This window comes from Lycium barbarum, chromosome 7 (genome assembly GCF_019175385.1).
Source record: "Lycium barbarum isolate Lr01 chromosome 7, ASM1917538v2, whole genome shotgun sequence".
In the NCBI taxonomy this organism is placed as follows: domain Eukaryota; kingdom Viridiplantae; phylum Streptophyta; class Magnoliopsida; order Solanales; family Solanaceae; genus Lycium; species Lycium barbarum.
This window is the reverse complement of record NC_083343.1, coordinates 5,359,016-5,371,242: the sequence shown is the minus strand read 5'-3', so window position 1 is coordinate 5,371,242 and position 12,227 is coordinate 5,359,016. Positions and strand designations below refer to the sequence as shown.

General features: G+C 32.6%; 1 protein-coding gene across 1 annotated transcript; it reads left to right on the top strand.

Annotated features, from left to right (window-relative positions):
- The first annotated feature begins 8,266 nt into the window (after positions 1-8,266).
- LOC132602079 (norbelladine synthase-like) lies at positions 8,267-9,701 on the top strand. The gene is made up of 2 exons (XM_060315098.1): positions 8,267-8,559; positions 9,144-9,701. The coding sequence occupies exons 1-2, from the start codon at positions 8,376-8,378 to the stop codon at positions 9,431-9,433; spliced, it is 474 nt and encodes a 157-aa protein (XP_060171081.1). The 5' UTR covers positions 8,267-8,375; the 3' UTR covers positions 9,434-9,701.
- Positions 9,702-12,227: the final 2,526 nt, after the last annotated feature.

The following is a 12,227-nucleotide window of genomic DNA, read 5'->3' as shown; positions in this document are numbered from 1 at the left end:
GTACCGTTTTCATTTTTCTAGCAATACACTTTTTAGACTACGGTTTAAAGATCTCTTCATACAAATTGAAAATTATATGAGAAAATGTTAGAACCATGCATAATCTAGAAGTTTATAAGTCATTAAAAGTATTAAATGACATACTAATATTTTGTCCACAAGTTTGAACAAATATTATGTCCGAGTATTAACATTGTCTGTAAGAGTAATTTTCTAAAGGCTACAGGCTTTAGCCTTTGTTATTTAATATTTAATATTTAAAAATAAAGACCAAATCTAATTAATTATCTAAAACAGAGACAATTGCGTAAATCAGCCTCCAATGAGTTGGATGCAGCTTTATTTCATTTTTATTTTTATTTTTCTAATATTTTTTTTTTAACAAAACAAGTGTTTTTATAGTACTTTTAATGTTATTAGAAATTATGTTAAATTTGTTTGAAGAACAAAAAATCAATGTCTCCATTCATACTGAAAATAAATTCTTTTGGTAAATTACTTGCTTATTCATATACATTAATGAAAAATACTTTTGAATTCAACAGACATTGATTGTAAAAGTAACCTAAATAAATGTATTTTTTTATTTCTCTGTCTTTATCCAAGTGTTCTTATCCAGAGACCGGACAACAAGTTGATCAATTCAATTTAAAACAATATACTTGGTTACTAATAGCTCAATTTTAATGATACGTATGGTTAGGCAGAAAAATCCAGTGAGCTGGATGCAATAAAACTAATAGCGTTGTGTGTAATAATTAAAACTAATAGCTCAATTTAATGTTTGTATATATTTTGGGGTCACCTATTATAAAAATATTAATAGTGTATATAACTTTTAACTCTCATTTTATCAGGTTACCTAGCTATTAATGCTTATCAAAAGATATAATATCTTATAGTGTAAAGATTCTTATGTTGACGGTTGTATATAACGTAAACTCAAAAATTATACTCCATCTTATAGTGATTTGTTTGTGTAAACATTATTTACACTATCAATACTTAAAACTTAAACTCATCTGAGAAAGAGTAGGAAAATTTATGCTCCATAATTACATTTTATAGCGGTATTTTGAAATCTATATCTATATCTAACTATCTATCTACATCTACATATATTAAAAGTATGAATAATTTTAGATAAATGTTGAACGACGAAAATATCCTCTAAATGTTGATTGATTTTTATGCCCTTAATTATTTACATTAATTTTTACAAGAACTAATAAAAAAGGACACAATTGAAAATATGCGTTAGGATGAAGAGTTTGTGGTAAACTATATTTGCATAAACGGACAGTGTTGTGCAAGGCCTACACAAATACAAAGAGTTAAGACTCCAAGTTTGAGTCTACATGCAATGCCATAAGTTGCACACGTCTAAACAGTTACAACTTCACCTATATAATTCCATGTTGGATAATTAAGGTAATTAATCACAATTTTCCTAGAATATAGTTATAATTAAAGTGGTAATCCTGAGTTGCAAGAGAATTGCATGAGTCCTATCCCAATCAAAATATGTAATTGTGGGAGAAGCATATGTACCAAGGGATCTCAATTAAAGGTCCGATTATATAAAAAGTAAGAGAGCTATCACTACATTACAAGTCTTCCTGGTTTTCCATTTTACATCTCGTGTCTGAAACAACCTGGATCAATCTAGTAAGCCACTTGATCTTATAAGTTACATTTAGTGTGTTCTTCTCACCATTACCAAATCGAGATTATTGTAAGTCGATCCAATGTTATTTTTCCCTTTATGGTTTAATTTTCTATTGATGTAGAATTTTTTCAATAATCTCGATTGGGTACATTGGACCGGAGGCATGCACTGGCCACCTTTGGATCCTATAACAAATATCAACGTAATTATATTATGTGTCAAACGCTATAGTATAAGGTTTGTCATATCTTGAGAACAATTATGATGACAAATCTATGATTGTAAGGCTAAGGCAGTGATTTTATTAATTCAATTTCAACCCTTTGTTGTGGTTATCGCGGTGAATTTAGCCATCCATTGGTCGAAAGTCTCGTATTTTGATTATGATTATCGGCACACATGTAAACTAAAACACCGGCATCAATGAAAATTAGCTAAAAGATCAAGTTTCTTTATTAATTTTAACTTAGTGATTAAAATTGTGGAAGAATCCTAAAACTAAACATATTTGGCTCATTTTTTTTTTTTTTTTTAAAAAAATTTTAGTTAGTCAAAGACTCTTTGTACTAACCATCAAGAAAAGAGATTGACTAGGAATAAAATGCTTAAAATTTTCGTAGAGATCAATATCTATCTATTTATATCTTTTATTTATTAAAATACGATTAACAATATTGAACAACAAAAATATCCCTAAAATATTGATCAACTTAAATTCTCTTTTAGTCTAAGTTTAGTATATTTTATTGGCTATTTTAGAAATAAAAGATATCACAGTGAAAATAGAGTTTGAAACATATATTGATTCTCAATTTCAATCCTAATATAATTATTAATTGAAGACTGTTGAGTATGTAAAATTTTAAATCCAACATAGACCGTAATTAGGCATAGGTGTTTTTATTTTACCTTCTAACTCTTATGTTTGATCTTAAAAATATAAAGAGTCATTAAACTAAAATATTTATTTTAAGACAACGAGTAAATCAAATACAAAAATGCTGAATAAAATTTGTAATAATCTTAAAAATTTAATCCAATATCTAGGACTTTGAATTCTTGATTAACTAATACCAAATATTACTAAATTAAGCTACATAATAAATTCGGATGTGTTAGGTTACTTATGTGGACCAATAAATCAGTACCATCTATTTAATTAAAGTCATACAAATGAAATATTATAATTTCATTAAAATGAGAGACGTTTTTAAACGTAAAGACAATTGGGGTCCTAACATGTGGAAGGAGGGGCATTTTTAACATGAAAATTAAGGTTTAGGGCAATATGGGTCCAATAGATGAAAAAGGGCAAATTTAAATCATTTTCAACACGTTAGGGACACCTTTTACCATTTTCATTTCACATTTAAAGGCATTCACATAGGTCAAAAACGTGTGAAATATTGATTTAATAATATTAATCGATGTTATGCCCTTAAAAATTATATTATTTTTATAAGAAAATTATTCTATGTTGGATAAAATTGAAATACTTGATAATCATTTTTCTAGAATATGTTGAAAATTTATTATTTTAAAGACACATTTCATATTATTTGACACAAGATATATTCGTGCGAGACACTTACATAGAAACTAGTTATTATAAAAGTATGAATGTAAATGTCGATTGACCAAATATTCTTCAAATATTGAACGACTTTTATACCCTTTGAAAGCTAAATTATCTCTTTAATGAAACCATTCCATGTTGGATAAAATTGTACTGTTTAATATTAATTTTGCCTAATGTTTAGGATGTTTAAATAGATCGGACCTTTTAGATTTGTAGTATAATAGACTTCAAATTTGATTGAAGCAACTTGGGATAGTTAAAAGTTGTGGAAGGATTGATTACTTGGGTTGCTTATTCATTCGCGTCTAGTTTGATCCAGGGTAATTCCCACTTGTGCTAATAGCTCTCTATTAAAGGGGTTAACTTCAATTATGCTTGATATTAAAGAGATTATTATAAATATTGTTTCAGGTCCCATAATTTTTTTCTCCTTGACGTGCATAATGCCCATAATCCAAGAATAAATTTTTTCTAGAAATTAATACACTAATCTGAATCCTTCTTGAAGAATATACCAGCTGAAAGTAAATCGTATTGTTTGTAAAAGCTTTATGCTATGAATTTTGCACCTCTATTAATGGGCTTGGTTGAGTAGGTCAAGATGAATAGCATCTAAAGTGTTCCACGTACTTCTGTTCACTAGTAATTAGCATCATAAGTAGTGTAGTTTCTGTTTGGGTTATGTAAACAATTAACTTTCAGAATCTTATAGATGACTGTTGATTTAGAAAAATTAGATATTAACCTTGTCTCTTTTCTTTTTTTCTTGAAAGCATATACTGTATCTTTTTAATTAAAAATAAAACAATAATGATTACAAAGCGGAAATATCAATAACAAAGAAAATGAATCAATTCAAATACGTGTAAAAGTAAAAGACGATGACGAGAAAGAAAAATAATAGCCAAGAGATCAAACTAACAGTTTATTTATACGATTGAGGTACTAATTTTGTTGGAAGCAATGTAGTTGATTAAACTCTGTGTACACGTATCAAAATTTCATTGTGAAATCAGGCTATGTGTGAAGTAAACCTGTCAAATAGGCTGGGCCGGGCCGGGCTGGTCCAGACCATTTAAATGTCAGGGCTTGGGAGGGAAAAGGGTGTTCGGTCCAGCCCCTAACCGGATAGGGGTACACCATGAGCTAACCAGGCTGGACAGGTTTTACCTTTTTGTAAAAAAAAAGAAAAAAAAGCCTAATACTAAAATAGACATTTACATTTATTAATAATAATAAAATTAACATTTACATCTAATTAAAATTGCTAAACTGAAAAAAAAATAGTCGTTGTTCAATTCAAAAAGCTAGCTGTTGCAAATTTAAAAAACTAGTCCTTGCCAATTTTATTTGAACTCCTAAGTTTATTAATAAACTGCACTTTCGCCATATTTCAAAACTATAAACACCTCTACATTCTTCTTCATTTTCATTTTTCACACAATTCTTTCATAAGTCCGAAGCGCCGGGTATTTGGGTTGGGGGGGGGGGGGGGGTTACCAGTGTGTTGTGTAAGCACTTGGTGGGAACTTTGAAGTTTATCCATTCTTTAAATTTATCCATCTATGTTAGCCGTTTAATTTGTCTGTTTTGAACTTTTGATTTGCAATATGTTAGCCGTACAAGTTTGTATGTTTTGAATCTGAAACGTTATCAATTTATGTTTGAAGTTTTATTTTAAATTATTTATGTATTCTTGTATCACAGTCTCAACTTTTTACGATTTTTAGCACTTAAAATATTTAAATGAATTATTATTATTATTATTATTATTATTATTATTATTTTAAAGTCGTTTTTTGGGGTTTGGTCATTTGCCCAATGACTATTCTTGCTTAAATATCCAAATAGCAGTTGGAGATCTTCATTCCAACAACATATGCAAGATATACGCAGTTATACAATCAACATATACAAGATATACACAAATATACCAACAAAATATACAAGATATACACAAAGATACAATCAACATAGACAAGATAAACACAAATATACAAACAAAATATATATGTTTTTTTTTTTTGGTCGAACATATATAAGTTATTTTGATATGTCTATATATGTTTAAGTAATACTTCCTTACATTATTGTTAAATTATTGTAGTGTATGAATTTTGAAACTAAAATTAAACTTTGTATTACATTCAAATTATTGTGCTCTAATCGTATGTAAATTTTACATTAGAGATAACTATTTGAACTTCGAAGCCTAAAAATGCAATAAATAACATACTTAAAATACATTACTTCCTCCGTTCCATTTATGTGACACCATTCAAATTTTGACAGTCAAACAGTTTTTATTTGATCATAATTTTTTTTTATGTCTTTTAAATATTTTAAATTATTAATTATTGTGACTTATAGTACTCTTTGGGTAATTTCTAAATATGTAAATTTTAATTAAAAAAACTTGAAGATTTTATGTCCGAATTTAAAAGGGGCACAACACACCACACACACACTTCCACTTATGCTCCAGCATAGAGAATTTTCTTAAGTATCTAATGAAACAAGAAGTCATAGTTAAATAGAAAAAACTTAAATAAGCATCTTTGGTAGTATAAAGTTTATATAACATATAACTATATGCTCAAAATATACTAAGTATATAAACTAATAGATGATTTAACTCAAATGTATACTCATTATTTATAAGCATTATCTTTCTAATTAAAAAAAAAAAAAAGGAATTGAAACCTTTTTTCACCATTGATCTTTGGTGGCTGCGAGAAGCACAAACAAGTTTATTAGTTCTATTATATATCAATAATATTCTATTATATACATTTCAATATTTTGTATAATAGTATGTGTTTACCATTTTCTATATGCTCTATATAATAGTATTATACTATGTATATAATAAGTATATTTAATTTGGCTATTAGCTGATGATTTAGCTTTTATTAAAAAAAAAAAAAAAGAATCGGGCCGGGCTAGGCCCCCCAGTGGCCATCACACGGGCTTACTGGTTGGCCAGGTTGTCCACCTTGTCCGGTCCAACTCCTTAACAAAGCCCACCTAGCCCAACCCCCTACCCCCTTAGTGGGCCCATTCAGGGCCATGATGGGCCGGGCTTACCGGTCCTGAGCCGGCCCACTAGACAGACTTAGTGTGAAGTGAGGAAAACTAACTGAAATTGAAGTATTTTTCAAAAAACATATCTTAATTTTTGTGATTAATTTTATTTCTTCTAGAAAACAAAGATACACCAAAACTGAAACAACTAAATTATCTAATATCTTTTGTGATGATTAACTTAGTACATGCATTATTATTATTATTATTATTATTAAAAAATAATTACGAATATGAATGTTGGTTGATCAAAATGTCATTTAAATATTGAACGACTTTATACCCTTCAAAAGCTATTATTTCTTCAACAAAGAATTACCAGTTGGACAAAATTGTAAAGTTAAATCATCTTCCGAATGTGAATTTACATGTAATTCTAAAATTAATCAAGTTCAACTTCTTTTATATAATGTCCTACCCACTCTTGAAGTTTTAAACCATACAAAATCATGATTGATAAGAGCATTAAACCATTTCTTACCACCGTATGAAGGATTTAGTTGCCTCGTGAAATTCTTTAATAGATGGCTTTGGTAGCCATTGCCGCAGTCTGTACACACGAAATATCAGTTTAGGTTAATCTTTGATTAATTTGTGAAGACTTTTAATTTCGTAAACTCCTCTTTTGGATGAGAAAAGATCATTTATGGTCATAATTATGACTCAGGGACATAAGAACTCGAGTTTGAGTATTATCGAGAATATTAATCTCAAAGAAGAATGTATCAGATACAATCCTAATTATAGTAATATCTTTGTAGCTCATAAAATAAATGTATATAATTACAAATAATATTATCAATTTCAAAGAAGAATTAAGTACATACAGTCCTATATTATAATTATATTTTTGTAACTCACAAAATAAATGTATAGAATTACAAAAGAGCAAAAATATTCAGAGTTGAGGCGCATGAATGATGATGTGCTGGAAAATCAAAAGAGCAATGGCTATTTTCTTAAAGACTCAGAGCCTTTCCAGAAGCAATATGCTGCCGTGCTAATACAGTTAAATGAAGTCAATTAGCAGGTATGGTTATCCTCGTATTTTACTTTACTAAGATGCACAAAGTTTGCTATAGCATTCATTTGCTTTGGCAGGTTTGTTGCCCAAAACTTCCGTAGAGTTGAAACTCTGCTCGAATCATGCAAAATTCTGTCTTAAGACATGCAAAACTCTGCCTTTGCGAATTCTTTTTTAATTTTTAACTGAGTGGGGGATCGAATCCAAAAACCAAAGGGTTCTAACGAAGGGCAAAAATTCAAAACCACCAATTTAATGGGCAAAAAGTAAAGACCACCCAAAATAAGGGCATTCCTGTGAATTGCACAATATAATATAATGCTGGCTTTCGTTTGGTTCGATTTGCTTTATTCAGTTAAAGCCAAATTATAGCAATTATGGTCGGATTGTTTTCACATCAAACCAAATTACTTGTCCTTTGTTTCCGATTTGACTCGATTTATCAGTTTGACATGATTTGTAAATTTTCCTTAAACACCCTAATTATAAGTGAACTTAAGTTGATGAAGTAGACATTGACAGTACAAAGAATTTAACTCATTACCTTATAATTAATCTGATTATATAAATAATTTTTACATTATCAATGTATATTGTCCAATATCAGTTGGAGCAACATTGACTTTGAAAGACCAATTATATAAAATCTATTCTCAGCGGCACGTTCATAGAAAATCAAGTCACAACATATTTTATTTTTACATTTTCCAGTAGCCAAGATGGAATTCTAGGACCCTCGTGCAATTTATTTACCTCTCCTCTCAACATTTTTTGTCAAATTCAAACTCGGCGATTGCAGCCATTGACAGATTAGCCTAATTTTTACTTTAACTACAAAAATCCTCATGAACAAATCAATAATATCTCTACCTAATTAAATGTTGTACTACTATAAAAACCATTAGAACTAAAACAAACATAAAAACAAGTTCATAACATATCCTTTCACGAATCATCGCTTACTAAAAATTTCTGCATATATTGCCTCTGTGCTCTGCCAATATCACCACCGTTAGAGGATGAATGGAGCAATTTCAGATGAGATAGAAGTGAATGTGCCTGCAAATGTAGCATGGGAGCTCTATGGCACATTGCATCTATCTAGGCTTATTGCGCAAGAGTTGCCTACTCTTATTAACAAAGTTGATGTAATTGAAGGTGATGGTAGTACTGGAACTGTAATCAAAGTCACTTTTCATGAAGGTACGTAAAACCATCTCATCATCTCAAGTATGATCTATTCTATGCCTACATACAATATGAATAGAAGAATGTATATGACCCTATAAGGATCTTTTGTATTTCATTTATAGATCTCTCGTGTTATCTTTTACCGATCTTCTGTGAAAAAGGCGATATAACTAAAATCATACTTGTAAGAACTACAAAATCAAATCTCTTGTGCTAGTAGAGCTAGAAGCTTCACCATGAGCAAGCAATATGATGTCCGTATGCTTCATAGACAAGGCATGTTTCGTGCTTTACTTACGACCTCGTAAAGTACTAAACACTAGAGCCAAGTGTAGTGTGATATAGTAGTAAGCACTTCTTTCTAGGCCCCTTCCCCAATTACTGGATCGTTTCAGTGTTTCGGGTACTAGAACCCTCGGTCAAATTCATTCACATAAAATTGTGTAGGACCATAGTGATTAATTTAACTTATAGCGTAGACAAAATATTTCATTTCATTTGGTGATCAACATCTGGTCACAAAGGGGTATCATTCACTTACTTACATGTATTTAGTATATATTGATTATGCTTTTTCTTTAATTTTGTTTAAATAGGTACACCAGGACTACCTTATTTCAAGGAGAGATACAACATAGTGGATGATGAGAAAAGATACAAGCAAGCTCAGGTGATTGAAGGTGGATATGTTGATCTTGGCTATACTTTTTATGGAGTTGGGTTTGAGGTGAATGAGAAGGATGAAAATTCATGCATTACAAAGTTTACAGTGAGTTATGAAGTGGAAGATGTGAAGCTTGCACATCATGCATTCACTTTGGTTGAGCCATTGCAAACTGTCATCAAATCTGCCAAGACTTATCTAACAAACAAGACACATAAATGAGTCTTGAAGTCATATTATCTAATTAATTAAAACGACCAAAAATCAAATTAATCAGTTAGTTCAGCTGTCAAGAATAAAGAAAGCTAGATTTATGTGATGCAAAAATAATATTATCATCTTCTTGTTAGTTTGTTGTCTTTTTCCAAGTTCTAATATTCAGCTGTCAAGAATAAAGAAAGCTAGATTTATGTGATGCAAAAATAATATTATCATCTTCTTGTTAGTTTGTTGTTTTTTCCAAGTTCTAATATATCATTCCATGTGCTAAGTAGCTTCCGAATACCGAATGGAGCTTTTATGCATCTATGCGTTTTTTCTTGGTAAGGAAAAAAAAAGAAATCAATGCATGTAAAAAAATATTCCTGTCACTTTAATTTCATTTTATGTGAAGGTATTTGACTGGAAATAGAGATAAAAAAAAAAAAAAAAAACTTCTCAAAATTGTGATCTAAAATATACCATGACGTACTAGAAAATCATGTCATTAATGGGTATATTAATTAGGAAGTTTAAACTTATATAATTTTTAAATATAAATAGCTTAAATTCTTTTCGAAATGAATTAAAGAAAAAGTGTCCCGGCGTGGTGCTGATCAATGAGCTAGGTCATTGGTCGTCAAGTTAGGCTCTTCTATTTAGTTGCAATCGTATTAAATTTGAAAATTCGGGGAGAAAAGGACACTCAAATCGCATTAATCGTATTACATGCTTACACATAAGCAATCATTCTCCTTGAAGACAAATCCGAGAAATATTTTCTCAACCAACTTAACTTACATAAAAAGTGTCGTACCTAGGTAATTATAGGAATTCATCAAACATGCATGTACCCATTCTAGTACATGTATCTGAATTTAAATATAAACTGATAAATAGTGTAAATATGTAGTAAAAGAATATTTTGTAAATCTTCTATTTTAGGTTAGTATAGTTTGTATCCTAATAGGACATTGTCACTATGGTATATTTACCAACTCAATCAATGAGAATGATCACGGAATTAATCTCTTTCATGGTATCAGATACTAGGGTTTCTTTTCCTTCTCTTCCGCTGCCCTAATTCTCCGACGTCCTCTACCTACTTTTCCGACGTCTTCTTCTTCTTCGATTTCCGTCCATTTTTCTTGCCTTCCATCAATGGCAGACACCAAGTTCCATCCTGCTTTGGCTGTCTCCAACATCAAGAATCACATCCCAATCATTCTTGAGATGGAAACGGATCATTATTCGGCTTGGGCCGAATTATTCAAACTTCATGTCCGGTCTCACCGTGTCCTTTCCCACATTCTGCCAACCGGAAAGGAGAAGGCTCCTACCACCGACGACGAAAAGGAGTTGTGGTCCACTTTGGATGCCACGGTACTTCAATGGGTATATGCAACCATCTCCACGGACTTATTGCATACAATCATCGAATAAGACCTATCGGCAAAGGAGGCCTGGGATCGCCTCCGTAATCTTTTTCAAGACAACAAAAACTCCCGTGCCATTGCTTTGGAACATGATTTCTCTCATGTCAAGATGCGGGATTTTCCAAACGCTTCGGCGTATTGCCAACGTCTCAAGACCTTGGCCGATCAACTTAAGAGTGTGGGGGCTCCAGTGACCGACAACCGCCTCGTTCTCCAACTGGTGGCTGGACTCCCAGAGGCATACAAGAATTTGGGTACCTACATCCGCCAAAGTAAGCCTCTTCCACCATTCTCCGAAGCTCAGTCAAGTTTGTGCCTTGAGGAAAAGGCGTTGGCTGAAATGCACGATGACTCGCCCGCGGCTATGGTGGCTAATTCCAAACGTGATTTTGATGACTCTTCTCATCTGGAAAATTCTGGTCGTTCTCACCATCATCGGGGCAAAAATAACAACAAAAACCGCGGCTCTAGCGGCGGGAATAATAACGGCGGTGGCCGTGGTTCGGGCGGCGGCAGTGGCAGCTGGCGCCGTGGAGGACGCCCCTCAGGTGACCAGCAGCAGTGGCAACAACCCTCCTCACCGTGGCAGTGGGGTTGGATGCCTCAGTGGGCTCCCCCTTGCCCGTATCCTACCACGCAGTGGGCTCGGCCACAGCAGCAGTGGCAGCCGCCATCTTCTTCGTCTGACCCGAGGTCGCTGGCCCAGCCTGGCATTTTGGGCTCGCGACCACAGCAGCAGGCATATGCAGCCGCGGGCCCCCCGATGCAATGGACTCCGACGGATATTGAATCGGCCTTGCACACGATGACGTTGAATCAACCCGATTCGAATTGGTATATGGATACCGGCGCCACGTCCCATATGACATCCACAAAAGGTACTCTCTCGTCTTATTTTAATTTGAGCAATCGTAATACTGGCATTGTTGTTGGTAATGGTAATTCAATTCCAATTCGAGGTTGTGGTCATGCTAAATTGCCTCCCCCGAACCCTCCTTTATTGTTAAACAATGTCCTTCATGCGCCAAAACTCATAAAGAATTTGATATCGGTTCGTAAATTTACTACTGATAACTATGTGAGTGTTGAATTTGATCCTTATGGGTTTTCTGTGAAGGATTTCCGGACGGGGATGGCTCTCATGAGATGTAATAGTAGGGGTGCTCTCTATCCATTGTCCACCTTCAAATTTTCCACCAATTCACCGTCGACTTTTGCTGCCTTGTCTTCTACCCGTTGGCATGATCGTTTGGGCCACCCGGGAGCTTCTATTTTGGATTTTCTTAGGCGTAATAAAAGCATTGAATGTAATAGTTTTATTTCATCTAGTATTTGTCATTCTTGCGTTCTTGGTAAACATGTTAAGTTGCCATTTGCTAGTT